The following is a 25,373-nucleotide window of genomic DNA, read 5'->3' as shown; positions in this document are numbered from 1 at the left end:
GACAGAGCCAGACTCCATCTTAAAAAAAAAAAAACAGAGAGAGAGAGAGAGAGAGAGTCTTGCTATGTTGCCCAGGCTGGTCTTGAACTCCTGACCTCAGGTGATCCACCTGCCTCGGCCTCACAAAGTGCTAAGATTACAGGTGTGAGCCACTATGCCCCCATCCTGGCTAATTATTTTTTTAGAGATGGGGTCTTGTTATGTTGCCCAGGCTGGTCTTGAATTCCTGGGCTCAAGAGATCCTCCCGCCTCTACCTCCCAAAACGCTAGGTTCACAGGCCTGGAATCTGCATTTTTCACAAGCTCCCTTGGGGATATTGGGAAACACTTGCTACATCTCCAAAAGCGACACACAGCCCTGGAAGGAAGATGGAGGCACCATATTCGGTGACCTCAGGGACTCTTTCCAGTGCTGACACTGTGTGTCCTCACCGCCCCACCTGGGCCCTGTGATTGGAGCTGCTGCCCGGGATCCAAGATAAACTTCCCCAGGGCTTCTGTCATCCCTGCAGGAACCTCCCTGCTCAACCTCTGGACTCCAGTGGACTGCCCTGCAGGGCACAGAGAAACCTCCGTCTCCCAGCCCGCTCTCCCCCAGGCTCTCCCCAGCCGACATCCCCCAAGAGAAATGGCTAAATAGAGCTTGAGAAGGGCACAGTGGCTCACGACTGTATTCCCAGCACTTTGGGAGGCTGAACCAAGAGGATCGCTTGAGCCCAGGAGTTCAAGACCAGCTGGGCAACATAATGTGACCCCCAACTCTACAAAAAAAATATAAAATATAGGCCGGGTGTGGTGGCTCATGCCTGTAATCCCAGCACTTTGGGAGGCCAAGATGGGCGGATCACAAGGTCACAAGATCGAGACCATCCTGGTCAACATGGTGAAACCCTGCTTCTACTAAAAATATTAAAAAATTAGCTGAGCGTGGTGGTACAGGCCTGTAGTCCCAGGTACTTAGGAGGCTGAGGCAGGAGAATCTCTTGAACCTGAGAGGCAGAGGTTGTAGTGAGCTAAGATCGCACCACTGCACTCCAGGCTGGCGACAGAGTAAGACTCCATCTCAAAACAAAAAGGATTAGCCAGGTTTGGTGGCATACATCTGTAGTCCCAGCTACTTGGGAAGCCAAGGCAGGAAGATGGCTTGAGCCTGGGAGGCTGAGGCTACAAAAAGCTATGATTGAGCCACTGCACTCCAGCCTGGGCGACAGAGTGAGACCCTGTTTCAAAAAAAAAATGTGTTATGCTGGGCGCGGTGGCTCATGCCTGTAATCCCAGCACTTTGGGAGGCTGAGGTGGGTGGATCACCTGAGGTCAGGAGTTCAAGACCAGCCTGACCAATATGGTGAAACCCCATCTTTAAAATAAATAAATAAATAATTTTTAAAAATGTGTTATATACACAAGGGAATGTTATTCAGCCATAACAAAGAATGAAATCCTGTCATTTGCAGCAAAATGGATGGATGGGACTAGAGGTCATCATGTTAAGTGAAAAAGTGAAATAAGGGCTGGGCACAGTGGCTCATGCCTGTAACCCCAGCATTTTGGGAGGCCGAGGCAGGTGGATCACCTGAGGTCAGGGGTTCAAGACCAGCCTGACCAACATCATGAAACCCTGTCTCCACTAAAAACACAAAAATTAGCCAGGCATGGTGGCGCATATCTGTAGTCCCAGCTACTTGGGAGGCTGAGGCAAGGGAAGGCCTTGAACCCAGGAGGTGGAGGTTGCAGTGAACTGAGATAGTGCCATTATACTCCAGCCTGGGCAATAGAGCAAGACTCCGACTCAAAAAAAAAAAAAAAAAGAAAAGAAAAGTGAAATAATCCAAATACAGCATGGTGTCACTTATACTTGGGAGCCAGAGAGTTGATCTCATGGAGGTAGAGTATAGAATGCTCAATAGCAGAGGCTGGGAAGGTTGTGTAGGTTGGCTGCGGGAGTGCAAACATTCAGTTAGACAGAAGGAATAAATTCTAATGTTCGATAGCAGAATAGGGTGACTGTACTTAGCAACAATGTATTATATATTTCAGAATAGTTAGAGGAAGGTGGCTCATGCTTGTAATCCCAACACTTTGGGAAGCAAAGTCAGGAAAATTCCTGGAGGGCAGGAGTTCAAGACCAGCCTGGGCAACATAGTGAGACCTCATCTCTATTTAATCAAAATTGTTTTAAATTAAAAAAAAAAAAAAAAAAAAGCAAAGCTAGAAGAGAGACCTGGAAATGTTCCCAACATATAGAAATAAGAAATAGTCTAAGTCCTGGACACTCCAAATATCCTAACATGACCGTTATAGATTGTATGTGTGTAACAAGTATCACACATACCCCATACATATATACACATACTTGTAACAATTTTGAAAAAGTGTCATGTGAAACCACATTGGAGCCTAAGGCAAATGGAAAAGTGGGCATATCCCCATAGACGTATTTTCACATATCTTTGCCCATCAATTTCCTTTATTATTATTATTATTTTTTGAGACAGTCTTGCTCACCCAGGCTGGAGTGCACTGGCGCGATCTTAGCTCACTGCAACTGCCACCTCCCTGGTTTAAGCAATTCTCCTGCCTCAGCCTCCAGAGCAGCTAGGATTACAGGCACCCAGTACCACACCAAGCTAAGTTTTGTATTTTTTTTTTTTTGAGACCAAGTTTTGCTCTTGCTGCCCATGATGGAGTGCAATGGTGCTATCTCAGCTCACTGCAACCTCCACCTCCTGGGTTCAAGCAATTCTCCTGCCTCAGTCTCCCAAGTAGCTGGGATTACAAGCATGCGCCACCACACCTGGCTAATTTCGTATTTTTGGTAGACATGGGGTTTCTCCATGTTGGTCAGGCTGGTCTCAAACTCCTGATCTCAGGTGATCCACCCATCTCGGCCTCCCAAAGTGCTGGGATTACAGGCGTGAGCCACCGCGCCCGGCCAATTTTTGTATTTTTAATAGAGGTGGAGTTTCGCCATGTTGCTCAGGCTGGTCTCGAACTCCTGACCTCGGGTGATCCACCCACCTTGACATCCCAAAGTGCTGGAATTACAGGCGTGAACCACTGGGCCTGGCCCCTTGTTTTTGTTTTTTGAGTTTTCATTGTTGTTGATGATGTTGTTTAGAGACAGATGTCACTCTTTCGCCAGGCTGGAGTGCAGTGGCAGGATGTCAGCTCACTGCAACCTCCACCTCCTGGTTCAAGCAATTCTCCTGCCTCAGCCTCCTGAGTAGCTGGGATTACAGGCACCCAGCACCATGCTGGCTAATTTTTGTGTTTTTAGTAGAGACGGGGTTTCACCATGTTGGTCAGGCTGGTCTCAAACTCCTGACTTCGTGATCCGCCTGCCTTGACCTCCCAAAGTGCTGGGATTACAGGCGTGAGCCACCGTGCCCGGCCTAGCCTGTATTTTTTAATGGTTAACATTTTTTCCAAAACACTAGAGCAGTTGAAAGTATTCAAGAATTGAAAAATTGAATTCAAACTCACAATGTCATGTATCTTTTTACAATGTCATAACTCAGTTTCTTTATGTCCAAACAGACTTTATTATAATTTTACTGTCCTAGTTTTAGTAGAAACAAATTCTACTAAATCATCAGTCATATTTTCAAAATCAACTTCTGGAAAAAAAATCAACTACTAAAAATGCATACACATATATAAGATGATGGGCCGGGCGTGGCGGCTCACACCTGTAATCCCAGCACTTTGGGAGGCTAAGGCAGGTGGGTCATTTGAGGTCAGGCGTTCAAGATCAGCCTGGCCAACATGGTGAAACCCCATCTCTACTAAAAATACAAAAATTAGCCAGTCATGATGGCAGGTGCCTGTAATCCCAGCTACTCAGGAGGCTGAGGCAGGAGAATCGCTTGAACCCAGGAGGAGGAGGTTGTGGTGAGCCGAGATCTCACCACTGCACTCCAGCCTGGGCAACAAATTGAGACGGTCTCAAAAAATAAGAACATATATACAGATGCTTAAATATTTGCTATATGTACACACACACATTTTCCCTTTTGCCTGAGGCTCTCAGGGGAACGCTGCATGTTGTCTTTGAGATTTTAATATTTTGTTCAAAGAAGTTTTTTTGTGCTCACATCATTTTTTTAAAATATTGCATTAGGACCAGGTTCAGTGCCTCATGCCTGGAATCCCAGCACTTTGAACGGCCAATATGGGCAGATTGCTCGAAGCCAGGGGTTCAACACCAGGCTGGTCAACATAGTGAGATCCTGTATCTACTAAAAATACAAAAAAATGAAAATTAAGCCGGGTACGGAGGCTTACGCCTGTAATCCCAGCACTTTGGGAGGCTGAGGCAGGCGGATCACAAAGTCAGGAGATCAAGACCATCCTGGCTAACACGGTGAAACCACGTCTCTACTAAAAATACAGAAAATTAGCTGGGCATGGTGGCAGGTGCCTGTAGTTCCAGCTACTCAGGAGGCTGGAGAATTGCTTGAGGCAGAGGTTGCAATGAGCGGACATTGTGCCACTGCACTCTAGCCTGGGTAACAGAGTGAGACTCTGTCTCAAAAAATAATAAAAATTAAAATTATAAAAAAGAAGTAGCGGCCAGGCACAGTGGCTCACGCCTGTAATCCCAGCACTTTGGGAGGGCGAGGTGGGCAGATCACAAGGTCAGGAGTTCAAGACCAGCTTGGCCAATATGGTGAAACCCTATCCTCTACTAAAAATACAAAAATTAACTGGGCATGGTGGTGCAGGCCTGTAATCCCAGCTACTCCAGAGGCTGAGACAGGAGAATCAGTTGAACCTGGGAGGCGGAGGTTGTAGTGAGCCGAGATCTCGCCATTGCACTCTACCCTGGGTGACAGAGTGAGACTCCGCCTTAAAAAAAAAAAACTGCATAGCTCTTTCCTTGTCTAACGCAGCCATGGCTGGTGGTCCCAAGAAGCATCTGAAGCTGGTGGCAGCTCCAAAGCATTGGATGCTGGATAAATTGACCGGCGTGTTTGCTCCTCGTCCATCCACCGGTCCTCACAAGTTGAGAGAGTGTCTCCCCCTCATCATTTTCCGAAGGAACAGACTTAAGTATGCCCTGACAGGAGACGAAGTAAAGAAGATTTGCATGCAGCGGTTCATTAAGATCGATGGCAAGGTCCGAACTGATATAACCTTCCCTGCTGGTTTCATGGATGTCATCAGCGTTGACGAGACGGGAGAGAATTTCCGTCTGATCTATGACATCAAGGGTTGCTTTGCTGTAACATCGTATTACACCTGAGAAGGCCAAGTACAAATTGCGCAAAGTACGAAAAATCTTTGTGGGCACAAAAGGGATCCCTCATCTGGTGACTCATGATGCTCGCACCATCCGCTACCCTGATCCCCTCATCAAGGTGAATGATACCATTCAGATTGATTTGGAAACTGGCAAGGTTACAGATTTCACCAAGTTTGACACTGGTAACCTGTGTATGGTGACTGGGGGTGCTAACCTGGGAAGAATTGGTGTGATTACCAACAGAGAGAGGCACCCTGGATCTTTCGATGTGGTTCATGTGAAAGACGCCAATGGCAACAGCTTTGCCACTCAACTTTCCAATATTTTTGTTATTGGCAAGGGCAACAAACCATGGATTTCTCTTCCCCGAGGAAAGGGTATCCGCCTCACCATTGCTGAAGAGAGAGACAAAAGACTGGCAGCCAAACAGAGCAGTGGGTGAACTGGTCCCTGGGTGATACGATAGATCTTTATGGGTAATTATAAATCATTTGGCATAATTAAAAAAAAAACTGCATAAACCACACACACATACACACTCAGATGAGTGCGGGGGCTGGATGAAGGGCGCATCGGACCTTCTCGTACCTTCCCGTGAATCAATAATTATTTATAAATATTTTAAAAATTGTATTTAAGACTGGCCTCCTGTAACCTTTTTTTTTTTTTTTTTTTTTTTTTTTTGAGAAAGAGTCTTGCTCTGTAGTCCAGGGTAGAGCGCTGGAGTGCAGTGGCGCCATCTTGGCTCACTGCAACCTCCGCCTCCCAGGTTCAAGAACTCTCCTGCCTCCGCCGCCCAAGTAGCTGCCATTACAGGTGAGCGCCACCACGCCAGGCTAATTTTTGTACTTTTAGCAGAGACGGGGTTTCATCATGTTGGTCAGGTCGGGCCCCGTGTCCCCACCCAAATCTCAAGTTGAGTTGCAGTCCCCTGTTGGAGGAGGTACCTGGTGTGAGGCGGTTGGATCATGACCGTGGATCCCTCCTGAATGCTTTAGCGTCGCCCCCTCAGTCCTGTCTCGGGATAGAGCTCTCGCGAGATCCCGTTGAACCTTCAGGAACGGTTTAGCACCACCCCTCAGTCCTGTCTCGGGACAGAGCTCTCGCGAGATCCCGTTGAACCTTCAGGAACGGTTTAGCACCACCCCTCAGTCCTGTCTCGGGATAGAGTTCTCGCGAGAGCCCGTTGAACCTTCAGGAACGGTTTAGCACCACCCCTCAGTCCTGTCTCGGGATAGAGTTCTCGCGAGAGCCCGTTGAACCTTCAGGAACGGTTTAGCACCACCCCTCAGTCCTGTCTCGGGATAGAGTTCTCGCGAGATCCCGTTGAACCTTCAGGAACGGTTTAGCACCACCCCTCAGTCCTGTCTCGGGATAGAGTTCTCGCGAGATCCCGTTGAACCTTCAGGAACGGTTTAGCACCACCCCTCAGTCCTGTCTCGGGATAGAGCTCTCGCGAGATCCTGCTGATACTTCACGGAAGGTTTAGCACCACCCCCTCAGTCCTGTCTCGGGATAGAGCTCTCGCGAGATCCTGTTGATCCTTCACGAATGGTTTAGCACCACCCCGCAGTCCTGTCTCAGGCTAGAGTACTCGAGAGAGTTCTCGCGAGATCCTGCTGTTACTTCACGGAAGGTTTAGCACCACCCCCTCAGTCCTGGCTCGTGATAGAGTTCTCGCGAGATCCTGTTGATCCTCCACGAATGGTTTAGCACCACCCCTCAGTCCTGTCTCGGGATAGAGTTCTCGCGAGATCCCGTTGATCCTTTACGAATGTAGCACCACCCACTCAGTCTGGTCTCGCTATGGAGATCTCGCGAGACCCCGTTGTTTAAAAGTGTGTGGCTCCTCCTCCTCCCCACCCAGGTGCTCCTGCTTCAGCCAAGGCGGGTGCCTGCTCCCTTCTGTCTTCCGCCATGGCTGTAAGTTTCCTGCAGCTGCGGCAGAAGCAGCTGCTGCTGTGCTTCCTCTACAGGATGTGGAACCATGAAACAATTAAATTAAACCAATTAAAGCTTTTTTCTCTATCAATTACCTGTGTCAGATATTATTAGAGTTTCACTCTTGTCGCCCAGACTGGAGTGCAATGGCGAGATCTCATTCACTGCAACCTCCGCCTCCTGGACTCAAGCAATTCTCCTGCCTCAGCCTCCCAAGTAGCTGGGATTACAGGCGTCCGCCACCACGCCTGGCTAATTTTTGTATTTTTAGTAGAGGGTTTCTAACAGGGTTTCGCCACGTTAGCCAGGCTGGTCTCGAACTCCTGACCTCAGGTGATCCACCCGCTTCGGCCTCCCAAAGTGCTGGGATGACAGGCAAGAGTCACTGCACCCAGTCTGGGTATTTCTTTTTTTATTTTTTTTAGATATTGAGACGGAGTTTCGCTCTTTTTTCCCAGGCTGGAGTGCAATGGCGCGATCTCGGCTCACCGCAACCTCCGCCTCCTGGGTTCAGGCAATTCTCCTGCCTCAGCCTCCTGAGTCGCTGGGATTACAGGCACGCGCCACCATGCCCAGCTAATTTTTTTATAGTTTTAGTAGAGACGGGGTTTCACCGTGTTGACCAGGATGGTCTCGATCTCTTGACCTCGTGATCCACCCGCCTTGGCCTCCCAAAGTGCTGGGATTACAGGCTTGAGCCACCGCGCCCGGCCTCAGTCTGGGTATTTCTTTATAGCATTTTGAGAATGGACGAATACAGTCCCCTCTGCCCCAACACCACTGGGCCCTGCAAGGAAATTGCCCAAGTTCACACAAAGTCTAGCTGTGAGGATGTCCCCAGCTAATGTGCGCAGAGTGAATCTGGAAACTGAGGCCCTAAAAAGAAGCTGAACAAGAAATCTCCAAGCACAGTCCCAGACGGAACCTGCCTCACCTCCCGTGCTGCATGTCCTCACCCCGCCCCCTCCACCGCCCCACCACCATCCCAATCCTCATGTCCTCCACCCTCCATCCCCATCCTGCACCTCCCCACCCTTCTGGATCCTTTGCAGGTGGTGAGCTGACACCCCACCCCCACCACAGAGACAGGGCACCACGCTGGTGGGGAACGCAGGATCCACTTCTTTATTGCAGAAAGACTATGTCTAGAGCAAAGGCTACACAGACCCCCATGATGGGGGGTGGGGGCACCCACATGCAGGGGGAGAGGGGGCAGGGGCGGGTCACAGCAAGCGTGGCCTGGCACAGTCCCCAGCACCAGGGATGCCCAGGCAGGACGGGCCAGCGGCCAGGGCAGGCTCAGACACCCCTCCTATGGCAGATCCCCTCTCTCCCCAGGGTCGGGGCAGGGCCTGGGGTGGGAGAGGCCTAGAGGTGGGCAGGGCCCCAGGGAGATTGTGCTATCAGGGTGTGTCCCTGAGAAAGGGCCGCAGACCCCTGCCCAGCCTCACTCTCTCCAGCACCTTCAGAGCCCAGAAGCCACTGCCAGGGCAAGAGAGGAGGCGACGTCAGCTGCTGGTGGGCCCTGGGCCAGCCCAAGTGTTGGGGGGACCCAGCTCTGCTCAGACACGATGCCAGCTCTACTGGGAGCCCCGGTCCACGTGCTGGATAGCAACACACATGCACGCACGCACACTCCCCCTTTCTGAGTGTGTCCAGTAAACATTTGTTGAGTAAACACTTACATGAACACAGAGGAAAACAAACATGCTTGTACCAAGTCAGACACGAGCAATCTGTTACCTACGTAGTCCCACCTGGCCACATGACTACAGAGACACAGGTGTGCACGCTCTCTGTCTCTCTCTCTCTCTCTCTTTCTCCACAAAAGCACATACACACACACACACTGTTTCCTCACACACAATAAGACCAACACCTCCACCTCGCCTTCCCTGGCTGACTTACCTGCTGTGTTCTGAGCCCCACTATGGAGAGATCCACATGACACAGATCAAAAGGCAACTTCCAGCCAACAGCCAGCAAGGAACCGAGGTCCTCAGTCTTGCAACAGCAAGGAACTGAATGCTGCAACCACCACACGAGCTGGGAAGAGGCAGATCCTTCCCCCATCAGGCCCTCAGATGAGACCTCTGCCTGGCCCATGCTTTGATTGCAGCCTCCTGAGATTCCCAAGTAGAGGACCCAGCAAACCTGCTCCCGGGTTCTTGACCCACAGAATCTATGAGACAATAAACGTGTCATTTCTGGTTGCTACGTTTGTGGTCATTTGTGGGGATTTTTGATGGGTTGTTTGTTTTAGAGAGACCGAGTCTCACTCTGTGGCCCAGGCTGGAGTGCAATGGCATGATCTCAGCTCACTGCAGCCTCCACCTCCTGGGTTCAAGCGATTCTCCTGCCTCAGCCTCCCAAGTAGCTGGGACTACAGACACCTGCCACCACACCCAGCTAATTTTTTTGTATTTTTAGTAGAGACGGGTTTCACTGTGTTAGCCAGGATGGTTTCAATCCCCTGACCTCGTGATCCACCTGTCTCGGCCTCCCAAAGTGCTGGGATTACAGGCATGAGCCACCAGGTCTGGCCAATTGTGGTCATTTATTACACAGCAATAGGTGACTGATACCGATCAGGGACTGAAAGTCACATTGCTATAGAGTCACGTTGCTATACAGTGGGACAGAGATTGTGTCCCTCAATCAGGACAAACACAGTTACAGGTAAATGCTCTCTCAGATAAGCTGTAGCACCCACTCCCAAAAATATAGTCATGCTCGTACAGGCACAAAGAGTCACACAGACACATCACAAGTATCCAGTCCTGTTGACAACCACGCACCTCTTGTTGACAACTACCCACCTCTCTGTATACCGTACACCACTAGTACACACACGGAGTGCCACAAAAACATACCGTCCCGACAGACACACACAGGTGCACACGCAGATGCACTTAGATGCAAGTCACCCATCCACGAACCCCAGGCTGCACAAATACACCGTTCCTCATGTATGTCGGACACAGCCCTGTGGGGTCACATGAGTGTGGGGTCGTTCAGACCCTCTCACAAAAACACCCAGAACCTCACAGCTGCAGACACCCCCTGACTCCAGGATACCACCTTTCTGGGCAGGCCCTGCTCTCTGGGGCACGGGTGGTGGGAGGAAATGGGCGGAGCAGAGCTCTGCCCGGAGCCCCCTCGGATTCCACTGATGTGGGGTCCCATCGGCTGTCCCCTCACGGGGGTGTCATTGATGTCTCTCTGGCCAGGGCCCCAGGCACCCCCTCCCAAGCACCCCAGGACCCCACCCACCACCACACGTCGCTAATGTCTCTGTCTCGGTGAAAGAGGCCGGTCCCCGGATGGGCGGGGTCTGGGAAGCCCCTCCACATCCACGGTGCCTCCCGATGGGGCAGTTGTGCTGTGGCTGTGGCTGTGGCCGGTCCCAGGGGTGGGATTCGGAGCTGGCAGGGGCACTGCTGCAGGCCCTGCGGTTATTGCCTGGTGGCCTGAGGCCCATCCCGCAGGCCCCACATCCCCGGTGTGAGGACAGGGGAGAGGGGGCTTTCTGGGACGGGGGGGGGGGGGAGGGGGCAGGGCACAGGTCAGAGGTCATGAGGGGCCAGGTCAGCTTGGGTGTATGTTAACACCAAATAGGAGGAGAAATAAAAAAAAAATCTGAGGCTGATGTACATTTTGAACTCCCCCCTCCCCCAGAAGGTCACAGTGATCAAATGTGGGGGACAGGGACATACAGGTGTGGTGGGGACGCCCCAGGGAAAGAGATGGAGATGGGGAAACGCAGCCTCCTCTGGTCCCGCGGGAACAAGGAGCTCCTCTTGCCGGCTCCCCGTCCCGTTTGCCCATCTGCAGGACAAGGGGGCCACCTCCGGCTCTTGGTTTTGGGGGTACAGACAGAACAGGAGGGTGGGGAAGAGAGAGCGGGACAGGAAGAAGAGCCTCAGCCCTGCCTCGGGGCGGCCAGGGGCAGTGGAGAGGGGGCAGCCTCGGTTTCCCCAGCCGAGGTGTCGGAGGAAGGATGAGAGAAGAGGAGGAGGCAGAAGAGGGTGTCGGGGGAGGTGGGGGGCGGGGGGCCGGGGCCGGTGCGGGTGGGCGGCGGGCAGGCGGGCGTTCCGGGCTCACATGAGGGTGCATTTGCCCTTGACGCGGTCTGTCCTCTTCTGCTTCCCGGAGCGTTTGCCGTCGATGTTGAGGCTCATGTTCCGGCGCGTCTCCAGCGTCAGCAGCTCCTGGAAGAGCTCCTTCACGTTGTAGTTCATCTTGGCCGAGGTCTCCATGAAGGCGCACTTCCACTCCTGGGCCACCGCCTGGGCCTCGCGCGTGTCCACCTCCCGCTGCGTCTCGTCACACTTGTTGCCCACCAGCATCACGGGGATGTCCTCCACGCTGCCCTTGATCTGCACGATGAGCTTGTAGATGGGGCCCAGCTCCTCCAGCGACTGCTTGCTGGTGACGGAGAACACCAGGATGAAGGCGTGGCCCTTGGAGATGGAGAGGCGCTGCATGGCGGGGAACTGGTGGCTGCCCGTGGTGTCTGTGATCTGCAGCGTGCACACGCTCTTGTCACAGCTGATCACCTGCCGGTAGGTGTCCTCGATGGTGGGGATGTAGGTGTCTCGGAACGTGCCCTTCACGAAGCGCAGCACCAGCGAGCTCTTGCCCACGCCGCCCGCCCCGAACACCACCACGCGGTAATCGTTGCTCTGCTCTGGCATCTTCCCCGCGGCGGGTGGGGGGCCGGGGCCGGGAGGGCTGGTGCCGGCTGCGAGAACCCCAGACCGAGCCTGTGCGGAGAGGAGGGTCAGACGTAAAAGGCCACCCAGGCTGGAGGGGACAGCCCCACACCCCCGGTTAAGGGAGGAGGAGGACAGGGCGGCTTCTCAGAGGAGGTGGCCGCCGTGCCTCCTGTGTCCCCGAAAAGGCCCATCTGCTCGCCTCCGCTGACTTTGCAGTCCTGTCCCGCGGGCAGGCACACAGCCAGCACCCTTTGCTTACCTCCCCCTGACAAAATCTGGGGCGTGAGCTTCCCTGGAGGACGCTGAGCTACAAGAGGCATGGGAGATGCCAGGAAACCCACGAAACTCCTTCCCAGGTGCCGGCGTCCCTTCCAGGCTGTGCTGGCTTCTCCCAGGCTAGCAGGCCTGGCTTCCACCTCTCGCTGCACACCTGCCTGGCTCTGAGAGCCTGCTGACCCGTCCTGCCACCCCGAGCCTGTTTGGTGCCTGTCTCCACCAACCATGGGTCCCTGCTCTTCCCCCAACCTGGAGACGGCTAACCCTCGTGAGAGCCGCCCGTGGTGGGGTGTTTAAGATGCAGGTGTCAGGCCCGCAGCCCTAGCTGTGACGAATATGATGAATTGGTTGGTCAGGGCTATAGCCCTGGGAACTCGTATTTTATTTTATTCTTCTCATTTTTTTAAGACCAAGTCTCACTCTGTGACCCAGGCTGGAGTGCAGTGGTGCGATCTCAGCTCACTGCAACCTCTGCCTACTCAGTTCAAGCAATTCTCCTGCCTCAGCCTCCTGAGTAGCTGGGACTACAGGCGTCTGCCACCACGCTCAGCTAATTTTTGTATTTTTAGTAGAGACAGGGTTTCATCACCTTGGCCAGGCTGGTCTTGTTCTCCTGGCCTTGTGATCTGCGCCTTAGCCTCCCAAAGTGCTGGAGTTACAGGCTTGAGCCGCTGTGCCCAGCTAATTTTTGTATTTTTAGTAGAGACAGGGTTTCACCATGTTAGCCAGGCTGGTCTTGAACTCCTGACCTCAGGTGATCCTCCTGCCTGGGCCTCCCAAAGTGCTGGGATTCTGGGCGTGAGCCACCATGTCCAGCTGGAAGTTGTATTTTTTCAAGCTGCTCTCCTCGCCATAAATGGGATCCTGAGGCTCGGAGTCCAATAACCACAGTTGGAAAATCGGAGCACTGATTCCCAATAGCAGCCCCAGGGAGGCAGGCCCCTGCAGCCCAGGTGGGATGCCAGAATACAAAACGAGAAACTGAACAGGAAAATCCCTGCTCCCTAAACTCTAAAACCAAACTATGGCCTGGTGTGCCCTAGGGCCCCCCCTTCCCCGTTTAGGTCTGATGGATCCTTAGGAATAGTGCTCCCTAGGAGGGGGTCCTCTTAGCCCCTCTCTTCGCTCTTGGGCTCAGAGAGAGGTCCAGCAGCCTCAGGAGGTCACACAGCACAGCGGATCCTGAAATGATGGAGGTGGGGGAATAACCCTGGGGGGAGGGCAGGTGGCTTTTCTCCAGAATCGATATCCTCCCCTCCCCTTCCTCCTGCTTCCAGTCTCTGGGGGTCAGGGGGTCCCCCAGCAAGGTATTCTACAGTGGGAGAGAAGGAGGCCCCAGTTTCTACCCGCTGCACTCAGGGTGGAGGTGTGTTTATGGGGAGGGTGCAGCTGTTGCCTGGGACTCTGCGGTTTGAACCTAAACAGGCAAATTCAAGTCCCTAAGCCTCCGTTTTCTCTTCTGTGAAATGCGAGCCACTGTTGCGACAGGTAAGGTGACAAGGTGGAGGGGGCGTAGGCCGTGGCGGGTGCAGCGGAGACCCCATCACTATTGTGATCACAATCGCTGTGCCAGTTGGTTGCAAAGGCACCTTCCGGATGATGAAGGGTAACAGATTTGCCAGAAAAAGAAAACAGGATGATGACAGCCTCAGCTGACAGCCCGCAGTTGTGACGAGCCAGGCAAACTTCTGGGCGCCTGGGCAATGCTAACTCATGGGATTGGCTGCCGGATTCGTGGACTACATGCATAGTAATTCATTCGGAGCAGGCTGGGGGTGCTGGGGAGGAGGGGGGAGGCGGTCGGCTCTGCAGACCCTGCCCTTTCCTGGGTGGGTGCCCCGAGAGGCAGGCACGCTGCTGTGCGGAGAGACGCCGCCAAGACGGGCCTGGGGTCCTGATGGCCGTGGGTTCTGTGGCCCCAGACCCAGGCTTCGCCTTGCTGTGGACACTGAAGCTCCAGCCTCGTCAGCACCACTGTCCTCCCCACCAGCCCTGCTGGGTCTGGAATCCCTGACTAGGACTAGCTTCCCGAAGCCCACTCCACCTCCACCTCCTCCTCCTCCTCCTCCTGGGGGTTGCAGGTGGAGGGAGAGGGTCCCCGGCACGGAGGCAGGAGGGGGGGGGCTGGCTCAAGGTCACAGAGCAGGGGGGTGGGGGCACACAGCAGGGCTGGAAGCCCGCCTTGCTTGGCTACACTCCCAGTTTCCCACCTGTGCGGAGCAGCCCACCCCCAGACACCCAGGCTGGGCCAACCTACCCCAGCCCTGGCTCCTGGCCGGGCAAGGAGTGGTGGGGGGAGAGGGCGGGGGTGTCAAAACCAGCTCAGGGTCAGAAAAGCAGAGAGAGCCAAGACCCAGGAATCTATCTGGGGGGCACCCCTGACCAAGGGTGGAGAGGGGGTCTCACCCACCACCGCCTGACCCTGGTGAAGGGTTTGATGGGGAAAGGGCCTGCTCTGGGGGGGCCGAGGGCGCAGAGGGGGGCCAGCCCGGGGTGCGCCCCTGCGCTAACGAGGACCTCCGTGGTGGGGAGGAGGAGCCGACCCCGGGGAGGGGGCGCCGAGGGAGGGGCCTGGCTGGGCAGCGGGGCGGAGGGCTGAGTGGGTGAGCAGCTGCGGGAGACAGGAGGCCCTGCTGGGGGGCCCGATGCGGAGAGGGGCGGCGGGGGGGGCCTCGGCGGGGTCGGGGGGCTCCGGGTGGGGGAGGGCAGGCGGCGGGAGCTGTCCAAGGTGAGCCGCGGAGGGGAGGGCGGGATGGGGCGGGGGCCCCCCGGAGCCCGGCGGGGAGGAACCGGCCCCGGGTCCCGGGAGGGTGCGGCCGGGACAAAGGAGGGGCGCGCGGCGGGGAGGACGCCGGCGAGGGGGCGCTGCGCAGGGACCCCCGCCCCGCCCCGCCCCGGGCCGCCTACCTGGGCCCGCTGGTCCCTGCGGCGCCGCGGCCGCTGCTCCTGCCCGCTCCGGTGTCCGCTGGCGCCGCCGCCCCCCGCCCGCCCGCCCGAGCCGCCGCAGTCGCGCCCGCGCCGTCCCCGCCCCGCCGCGCTCCGCCCCGCCCCGCCCCGCCCCGGGGACCCGCGCCCACGGGGCCCGCGCAGCCACCCGGCCAAGGTCACCGCCGCCGCCCGCGGGACCCCGGGCCGCACCCCGCCGCCACCACCACGTCCCCCCGCCCGCGCCCCGCTGGGGGGGAGAGGTCGCCAGCACCCGGGCCCCCCGCCCTGCCACGTGGCCACCGGAGCCCTCCCTGCGGGTGGGAGCGGGGCCGCTTCCCGGGAAACCCCGAGTGGGAGTCGGAAGCCCGGGTCGGGAGGAGCGGAGTCGAGCCGGGGACCGGGGACGGGGAGGGGGGAGGCTTTGGCGGAACTGCGGATACACGGGGTGCAGAATGGGACCCCCGAGGCCGGCTAGGGTGGAGGCACACGCAGGGCGGGGAACCAGAGGGGTGCGCTGTGAAAGCGATTTAATTTAAGTCGATAATCCACGATCAACGAGCAGGCGTAGAATCGGGCAGGGGCGGAGGGTTCAGGCCAGTGGGGGGCACTTGGAGGCCCACCCATCCCAGGGGCCTGGGCAGGGGCGGGATGGGGACAGAAGCACACTCGGCACCCTGGTTTTGGGAGTGAGGGCAGCCCAGGAAGTCAGGCCTAGGGCGGTAGGGGGTGAGCAAAGGGGCTGGTGCTCTCTGCCGGGAAGGGGTTTGCAGCTTTCCGTTAGAAAACTGCACTCCCCAAACGAGAGACATCTTAGGGGAGCATTGATTTTTCTGTGTGTCCACAAGAGACCATGGGCCCCCCTCCATTTTGGAGACCCAGAGGCTGAGGTTCCATTTGACCTCATCGGGGCGGATCCCAGAGAAGACTGGACTTTGGGGTGCGGTGACCAGGCCGGAAGGTGTGTTCAGGGGTGGGTGCTGGACAGTTCCAGGCCTGGAGGCTGTTGGACGAAGGCGCCCCTTGGTGGAGAGGCCAACTCTCGGGCCCCCAGGGGACTCTCTGGAGTCAGAGCAGTCCGTGGGTGAGAGGCTAGAACCCCTGTGAGCAGGTGCTGCAGCCCAGGGAACCACTCGGGCCCTCAGCTCCTGGGTTCTCCATGACCCACCATTTCTCTGGCCTCAGAGACTTGGCACTGCCCGAAGACCACTCAGTCCCCTCTCCTGTCATCACCGAGGCTGGGGCACTGAGGTTACTGTGGCTTTGGGGTTCAAAGAGCTCTATTTCTCCCTGATTTGACCCCACTCCCCCTGCCCCCGGCCTCCAGACCCCCTTCCTCCAGCCCTCCTTCCACTCTGCCATTCAGTGCTCCACCTGGAACACGGGCCTCCCCTGCTCTAACGCCACCCATGGCTCCCTTCTCTCAGGTCAAGGTCCAGCTTCTCAGCCTGGCATCCACGGCCCGACCTGAGTGCTCTAGGGGTGCACCTCCCTCCTGCCCTGACCCCGGCCCCACAGGAGCACCTCAGAGGGAGGCCCAGCCCCATCTGGGGTGCCCTCAGCCGGAGACAGGCAGCCCTGGAGGCAAACAAATCCCAGCTTCTGCTCTAGGTCGCTGCCTCCAGGGAAGTGCCCTCCCAAGCCTCAGTTCCCCGGTCTGTCAGTGAGGTCACTGTTGCCCGCCTGATGCCCGCCTGGAGGGTTGCTGGGAACACATGGGCAGGGGGCCCACCCACGTGGGGCTGCTGGGCACCCAAGCACTCAGACGGCAGCGCAGCACCTTCCCGGTCCACCTGCCTGCCTTCGTCTCCCGAGTGACCCACCAGCTCCGGGCAGGGCCTCAGGCCGGCCCCCTGGCTCCTCTGGGCACCAGCTCTGGCCGGGGCAGGCTGACTCATGCGTAGGAGAGTGGGCAGGGCAGTAACCATGCTGCAGCTGCTATTTATAGCTCCCAGACCAGGCTGTGGGCTGTGTGAGCCAGGAGGCCAGGCCCTGTTCCCCTCCCGGCTGTCCCTGGGGACCAGGGGCTCCACCCCGACCTGAGCACCCAAACCAGGACAGCAGGAGCCCCTCCACGATGGCAGGCCAGGGAGCAGAGGGTTCTGCCTGGCCTTTGTGAGTGGGGGTGGGTGGGTGCCCCGGCTCTGCCTCTCCATTGATCTAAATATCCAAATATCGGGGGCCGTGATCCAAATGTCAGGGGCCAGGGCACCTGCACACCGGGGCACTGAGCAAGCCGGGGCTGGCACCGGGGTCCCCTGGGCTCCCAGCTGCCTCTCGTACCCCAGTCCCTCTTTGGAGAGTCCCTGGGCATCCTGAGAAGTACAAAGGTGGGCGAGGGAGGACTGAGGCCAGCTTCATCTTTGTCAAGGAGAAGACCCGTCAACCTCTCCAGCTCCCAAGCTGGGCAGGGTCTGCAGGCATCCACACTCCAGGGTGAACCCCACCGGGGGGCTCTGCACGTCTCCCACGAACACTGAGTGCCAGTGTAGCCGGTGCTGGGCCCTCAGGGGCCTGTACAAGGCCAGTGTCCCTGCTCCCATCTGGAAACTGCAGCTCTGAGAAGGGAAGGGCTTGCCAGGGTGGCCCAGAGGGGAAGAGGCCGGTCCGGATCCAGCAGGCTCTGAAGCCATGGCCCAGCCCGCTGGGGACGGACGGCCAGCCCCTTGTGATCCTCTTGCCCTGTCCCTGGCTATCTGGGGGCCTGTCCCGGGGCGGTCGGCCTGTCCTGCCATACAGATCTCCTTTCAACAGAGCCGCAAGGGGCAGCGTTCATCTGTGACATCCCAGCTTTTCACTGGGCCCTGTAGCTCCATAGCTGTTCTCCTCACCCCGCTGCCCTGGCCAGGGCCACACAGACCTCACTGAGTCCCAGCTGGCCGTGGGGGAGGAGGGCAGTGAGCTCCAGTCCTCAGGTGTCTTCTGTGGTCTTTGGACCTCGTGGGCAAAGCAGAGGTTGCACATGCCGCCCTCAGGAGGCAGGGTCACCCCTGGGGCTCAGCCACACAGTTGCTTTTCAAGTTTGGCATCTGTCAATCAATCGATTTATCATCTATCAATCATCTATCAATTAATCATCTGTCATCTATCTATTAATCATCTGTATCTCATCTATTAATAATCTAGCAATCATCTATTAATCATTTATTATCTATCAATCATCTATATATCATCTATTATCTATCAATCATCTACTTATCTGTCTATCTATCTATCTATCTATCGAGACAGGGTCTCACTCCATCGCCTAGGCTGGAGTGCAGTGGTGAGGTCACAGCTCAGTGTAGCCTTGACCTCCTGGGCCCAAGCAATCCTTCCTCCTCAGCCTCCCGAGTAGCTGGGACTACAGGCACACACCACCGGGCCCGGCTAACTTAAAAAAATTTGGGGGGCCAGGCATGGTGGCTCATGCCTGTAATTCCAGCACTTTGGGAGGCTGAAGTGGGTGGATTACTTGAGGTCAGGAGTTCGAGACCAGCCTGGGCAACATGGTGAAACCCCATCTCTACTAAAAATACAAAAAAAAAATTAGCCAGGCATGGTGGATCGCACCTGTAATCCCAGCTACTTGGGAGGCTGAAGCAGCAGAATCTCTTGAACCTGGGAGGCGGAGGTTGCAGTGAGCCGAGATTGCAGCCTCTGCACAGAAGAGCGAGACTTTGTCTTAAATTCTGGGTGGGTGCAGTGGCTCAGGCCTGTAATCCCAGCACTCTGGGAGGCCGAGGTGGGTGGATCATGAGGTCAGGAGATCAAGACCATCCTGGCCGACGTGGTGAAACCCCATCTCTACTAAAACACAAAAGACTAGCTAGGTGTGGTAGCGTGCACCTGTATTCACAGGTACCTGGGAGGCTGAGGCAGGGGAATCGCCTGGAACTAGGAGATGGAGGTTGCGGTGAACAGAGATTACGCCACTGTACTCCAGCCTGGCAACTGAGCAAGATTCCATCTCAAAAAAAAAAAAAATTCTGTAGAGATGAGGTCTTAATATATTGCCCATGTTGGTGGCATCAATATTTTAAAATACAGAGACCGTTTGTCAAAACCATTTGCCTTCAAAGATGGACGGGCTGGCATCCCCACGCCCATTTTTCATACCTGTCACCAACTGCAGAGCTGCTCAGCACTGCTCCCCCGGGCCCCAGGCCACCGTGGAAGACCCACGCCTCACAGAAGCCACCTGCCTGGCCCCTAGAGCCACCACTGGTTTCCTCTTTAACATCAGGGTGCTATGACTTTTTTTTTTTGAGATGGAATCTTGCTCTGTTGCCCAGACTGGAGTGCAGTGGTGGAATCTCGGCTCACTGCAACCTCCACCTCTCAGGTACAAGCGATTCCCCTGCCTCAGCCTCCCGAGTAGCTGGGATTACAGGTGCCTGCCACCACACCTGGCTAATTTTTAGATTTTTAGTAGAGACAGGGTTTTTCCATGTTGGCCAGGCTGATCTGGAACTCCCGACCTCAGGTGATCCACCCACCTCGGCCTCCCAAAATGCTGGGATTACAGGCCTGAGCCCCCTCGTCTGGCAAGGGTTCTGTGTCATCCCCACCTCTGAGGAGTGGGGTTGTGAGTCTTTAGCACTGGCAGGATAAACCCCGGTAACACCTGAGTCTTCCTACAGAGAAGAAGCTACTCGTCTTCAGAGAAAAGGCTGAGAACAAGCTGCAGAGAGGCCCCAGGGCCTTTGCACATGCTGCTCCCTCAGCCAGCCGAGCTCTTTCTCCCCCATCTCCTTCTCACTCACTCCCCCTGGTCCCCCTCACACGTCATCCCGGAGCCCGCTCCCGACCACGGAGCTGAAATCATCCCCTTTTGCTGTCTCTCACCGTATCCCAATTTTCTTTTCAGGGCATTTCTTGCTACCTGATACCGTGTGACATGCTGGCATTGGCGCCCTCTCCAGAATGTGAGCCGCCACCCGGGGGTGATTCTGTCCCTAAGGGAGACTGGGCACTCTATGGGATCATCTGTGGTTCTCAGGACTGTGGGTGCTCCTGGCAGGGAGTGGGTGGAGGTCAGGGACGCTGCTCAGCGCCCTGCAGTGCCCAGGACGGCTCCACCCCAGAGAACCATCTGGCCCCAATGTCCACAGTGCCCGGGGAAGACACCCAGGAGGGGGTGACAGGTGTCAAACTTTGCCCACCCCAGCATGGCCAGCGTTGCCTGGGAGCTCGGTGGAATGCAAGTTCTCAGGCCCCACCCCAGAGCCAGGGCTGCAGCTCAGCTTCCCACAGTGCACAGCATGGCCCCAAATGTCCAAGCGCCGAGGCGCGGAACCCTGTTCCGGGGGCCAGCTCGTCCCTCAGGAGTGTGGCTGGACCTCAGCTAGAGGAGCTGAGCCAGCCTGCTCACCTCTTCATGGAGAAGCCAGACACAACGGTGGCCGCTCCCTCCCCTCCGTGGGCAGCTCCCTGGCTCTGAACCACCCACCCGTCTAACCCCATTCTCACCCTGCAAGATCGCACCCTGCCGGCCGGGCGCTGTGGCTCACGGCTGTAATCCCAGCACTTTGGGAGGCCAAGGCAGGCGGATCATGAGGTCAAGAGATCGAGACCAGCCTGGCCAACATGGTGAAACCCCGTCTCTACTAAAAATACAAAAAGTAGGCGGGCGTGGTGGTGTGTGTCTGTAATCCCAGCTACTCAGGAGGCTGAGGCAGGAGAATCGCTTGAACCCAGGAGGCAGAGGTTGCAGTGAGCTGAGATTGTGCCATTGCTCTCCAGCCTGGGTGACACAGCGAGACGGCATCTCACAAAGAAAAAGACTGCAACCGCCATCACTTCTGTCCTCAGCCAGGACACTGAGGCCAGCTCTGTCACTGCCCTGAGGGGCTGCAGGTGCGGGGCCGCGGAGGCCTGAGGGGTGGCAAGGACAGAGGTGGGGGTGTCTTTCCACTCCAGCCCCATCTGGCCTCAGCACCTGACAGCCAGGAGAAGAGTTCTGGGGTCTTGCAGACAAGCCCCCACGTCCCACAGCAGCCAGCCCTCCCTAGAAGGCAAGACGCCTCTACCCCCCGGAGCCTCTGCTACCTCCCCACCCGCAGGGGGACCACAGAAAGGCTGGGGCAAAGGCCGGGGAGTCTTTATTGGTGACAGGCTGCTCACTCGCTTTGCTGCAGAAGCAGACACAGCTCAGGGCACAGGCTGGGTGCAGGCTGGCAGCTGGGACAGCTGGGACTCAGCCCCCTCTTCTCTTCCCGGTGGGGCAGAGGGTCGGGAGCTGCTGGCCAGGACAGATGGATGGTCCCGTGGGCTGGGAGACACCGTCCCATCTACCGCAATCCCCCGTCCCGCCCAGAGCTAATAACTTCTACAACAGAAATGCAAACAACAGACACGGAAGGCCGACAAGCTGTTATTACGGCTGATTCAACGTCGCAGGCCTGGGCGCCGCCTCCTCATTTTCTCCTCTTTTGTCTCCAGATCCAGGTGGGAGAATCGGACGCCATCCAGCGGTCCTCCGTGCTAAGAACCCCACGAGGGGCTTCCTTCTCGCCTTCCTTCCCACTGGAGGCCACCACTGCGCCCAGCAGGGACCCCAAGTCCAAGACCTGAGTCAGTTCTCCGGCTTGAAGAGCTGAGTGACGCCCCCATCCCGGGCCCACCAGCTCTATCCCAAGATAAAAACCTGGGCCCACCTGGGGTCTGGGCAAGGCTGCTGGTCTGTTTCCGGCGGGGCAGCGGCTGGGCCTGACCTGGGTCCCTCCCGCCTGTGACCTGCCCTGGCCAGGCCTTGGACCAGGAGTGGCCGCGACTCAGCCAGGAGCCCTGCGTTCCGACGAAGGTGGAGCTGGGTGCTCTGTGCTTGGAGTCTTGCTTTTGTTTTTTGTTTTTTTTTGAGACAGAGTCTTGCCCTGTGGCCCAGGCTGGGGTGCAGTAGCGCGATCTCGGCTCGATGCAACCTCCGCCTCCCAAGTTCAAGCGATTCCCCGGCCTTGGCCTCCCGAGTAGCTGAGATTATAGGTGCGCGCCACCACGCCTGGCTGATTTCTGTATTTTTAGTAGAGACGGGATTTCACCATGTTGGCCAGGCTGGTCTCCAACTCCTGTGCTCAAGTGATCCGCCCGCCTCGGCCTCCCAAAGTGCTGGGATTAGAGGCGCTGAGCCAGTGCGCCCGGCCGGAGTTTTGTTTTTTTAACAGGAAGCTGTCTGTATTATCCAGGAACGATCTGTCCAAGCTGTTCCTGCTCTCTGCCAGCGCACGAAACGGCTGGCAGGTGCCCCCTCTCCTCCCCATCTCTCGAGGAGGGGTGGTCTGCGCCACCCACCATCACCTGCCCTGGGTCTTCCTATGAATTGGGCTGAGTCTCTTCCCTGGGGCCCATGGACACGGGGACTGGACCGTTCTCTGGGGTGGGGCCGTCCTGGGCATTACAGGGTGCTGAGCAGCGTCCCTGGCTTCCACCCACTCAGTGCCAGGAGCACCCCCATCAAGACAACCACAGATGTCCCCAGACGTGGCCCGGCGTCCCCTGGGGGCAGAGATCCCTGGCTGGGAGTCACAGAGTCAGTGAAAGAGACCCCCCAGGAGGAGGACCCTCGGCTTCTGCGGGTCACGTGACATTTCTGTGACTCACAAAGTCATGTAGAGATGGAGGAGGCTGTCTGCAGCCGGAGCTGGCCTGCTCTGCAGTGCTGTGACGTCGTTTTGAGGCAGGAGGGGTCTGTGGCTGCAGGCAGTGATCAAACCAGGCTTCCTCAAGCTGTGGCTCCCAACACTGAGCAGCAGTGTGTCTGTGGGCAGAGCCAGAGGTGACACAGTCGCAGGGTTGCCTCACAGCAGGCCTGGCCCGGTCACCGTTGGCCAAGGGACCTTGGCAATGAGCCTCTGGACTCTGTCGGTCGGGCGAGACGACATTCCACATCTTTACCCCAAGAGTTCCTCCTCTAAAATGGGTAAAGCTATCAGTCGCGGGGGCTCACGCCTGTAATCCCAGCACTTCGGGAGGCCGAGGCAGGTGGATCGTCTGAGCTCAGGAGTTCGAGACCACCCTGACCAACATGGTGAAACCCCATCACTACTAAAAATACAAAAATGAGTCAGGCATGGTGAGGGAAACTTGTAGCCCCTGCTACTCTGGAGGCCAAGGCGGGAGGATTGCTTGAACCCGGGAGGCGGAGGTTGCAGTGAGCCAAGATCATGCCACTGCACTCCAGCCTGGGTGACAGAGCAAAATTCCACCTCAAAAAAACAGAAACAAAAAAAGCGGGGGGAAGCGGACCAAAAGGGGCATAGGAGCTATCCTGCTTCCTTAGGGTCCCACTGGCCCCAGGAAAGCTCCTTCCATGCTCCCTGAGGACTCTGGGATGGAGAGGTCTAGAGGCCACAGCCTGTTCGCCCCCGCCTGCATCCTGCTTTCTGACCGCTGCCTCTGGTCTGCGGTGGTTAAAGGAGCAGGGCCAGCCCTGAGCTCCCACCCGTGGGAAGACAGACGTGGCTGACGGCAGTGTCCTCGGGGAACAAGGTGGTCTCGGGGGCTCTCCTGGAGGGAAGGGGTTAGAGGCGGCTTGGGGCCCTTGGGGTGGAGCGGCTGGGCCCGCAGGCGTCGACAGCTTGCAGGTGTCCCTCGGGCCACCCTGGGGAGCCAGTGGCTGGTGTAGGGCAGGGCCCAGCTTCGTGCTTGCAGCCGTGATGGGTACAGGTGGATGGGGACCCCGGAGCAGGCGGCGCTCTGCCCCACGTGGCTCCAGCTGGATTCGGGGAACAGGGACCCTGAGCCTTCCCGTGCGGGGAGCCTGGATGTCTCCATCCCCTGCCAGCTGTGAAACTCAAGACACAACCCACACCCAGTGCTGGCACCTGGCGGCTTCACAACCCACCACGTGGGGTAAAGGACAAAAGGCCCAGGCAGGTGAAGTGGGGGGAGGGCGGGGCAGAACCACGCCGGGTTCAGGACACTGCGAAGCTCCGACACGCATGGGACCAGGCTCCCAGGAACAGGCCTCACGCGTCCAACAGCGACGGGGTAGGGAGCCCCTGGAGTGCAAGTTGGGGGTGCGGCTCACTTACAGGGGCTGTGCAACTGCCCTGCCTTCCCAGGACCCCCAGGATGATGCTCCAGGCAGCCACCGCCCTCTGGAGGCTGTCCCTCCTGTGACTGGGGCCCGGGAACTGAGCTGTCACAGAGGGACCACCGGCCGGGACACCCCTCAGAGAAGTCACTCACTGGCCTGGAGCTTCCCATCTGACCAGAGTGAGGGACGGAAGCCCCGCCAGGCCCAAGCCCGCAGGGTAGATGGGGGCCTCTCCAGTCAGTCTTGTGGGCAGGTGTGGGGAGATGTGGTGGCCAGACAGGCTGGGCATGGGGCAGAAAAAGGGCACCTTGGGCCTTGGCACCCAAAAAAACTGAGCGACAAGGGAGGAGGTGGGGATAGCCAGGGGCCCTCACAGCCCTGACGCAGCTGGAAGATGCCAAGGTCCAGAGACGGGGAGCGGGGCTCCAGGTCACAGCAAGGCGGCGCGAAGCCAGAGAAAAAACCCAACCCAGGCGGGCAGGCCGGGCCCCTTCTGCGGCGCCACGGCGGCTTTGAGCCAGGCAGAGCAAAATCCCCGAGGAAAGGCGTCCCTCCCCAGCTCTCATCTCCCCAGACCCACAGGGGTTGCCGGGACGACAGCTCAGGCATGCTGGGGTTGCCACAGAGCGGGGAGCCCAGGGCCGCCCTAGCCCACACCCAGCTGCGCATCCCACACGCCCCTGCCCCCTCGGGAGCGGCGTCCGTGTGTCGGGAAGGGAATCCGGCTCAGGGCCACTGTTCCACCGCAGGTGGGGTCTGTTGTCCGCTAGAGACCCCGGTGTGAGAACCGATCACGCTGCCCCCGGCCCTGCCTGTGCGTCCCAGGAAACCGTGACACTCACACGGCCCAGGGGCCACAGCAGCAGGAAGAGGAGGAGGTGCTCCTGAGGGTGCACAGGCCACTCACGGGGAGCACAGCCCCGCGTGGCAGGAGGGACGGAGCCCAGCTGTCCCACTGCAGTGACTCCACCCTTTAACACACCTCAAGACACTCGGGGCTCAGGTGGTGAGGTCCCGGCAACAGAGCAGGATGGAGGACGGGGCCTCAGGGCCCCCAGCTGGCTCCTCAGGCACAGGCATGGGCAGCACAGCCCCCCACTCAGGCCTCAGCAGCTGAACGAGCCACCCTTGGCCCCAGGCTGGGGGCGTGCGGCAGGGAGGAGCGGGTCCTGACCCATCTCACCTGGACCCCGGCCCTGGCCCTCCCGCCAGTGAGTTCCCACACCCCGAGGCTGAGGTTGACATGGCCACA

The 25,373-nt window shown here is 57.4% G+C and overlaps 1 protein-coding gene and 1 pseudogene across 1 annotated transcript; one reads left to right on the top strand and one right to left on the bottom strand.

Annotated features, from left to right (window-relative positions):
* Positions 1-4,857: 4,857 nt before the first annotated feature.
* LOC116532802 lies at positions 4,858-5,757 on the top strand (annotated as a pseudogene).
* Positions 5,758-10,221: 4,464 nt separating this feature from the next.
* Positions 10,222-15,200, bottom strand: DIRAS1 (DIRAS family GTPase 1). The gene is made up of 2 exons (XM_032252333.1): positions 15,088-15,200; positions 10,222-11,952 (listed from the first exon to the last, which is right to left on the bottom strand). Exon 2 carries the CDS (start codon positions 11,881-11,883, stop codon positions 11,287-11,289), a length of 597 nt encoding a protein of 198 aa, XP_032108224.1. The 5' UTR covers positions 11,884-11,952; positions 15,088-15,200; the 3' UTR covers positions 10,222-11,286.
* Between the last annotated feature and the right edge of the window lie 10,173 nt (positions 15,201-25,373).

Source organism: Sapajus apella, unplaced genomic scaffold, assembly GCF_009761245.1.
Source record: "Sapajus apella isolate SASKATOON/1434 unplaced genomic scaffold, GSC_monkey_1.0 scaffold77, whole genome shotgun sequence".
Taxonomy (NCBI): Eukaryota; Metazoa; Chordata; class Mammalia; order Primates; family Cebidae; genus Sapajus; species Sapajus apella.
The sequence above is the reverse complement of the archived record's forward strand: the minus strand, read 5'-3'. Positions and strand labels throughout refer to the sequence as shown.

Bases quoted from the DNA above. Each gene is read 5' to 3' on its own strand.
- DIRAS1 (XM_032252333.1), bottom strand. From the start codon at position 11,883: ATGCCAGAGCAGAGCAACGATTACCGCGTGGTGGTGTTCGGGGCGGGC.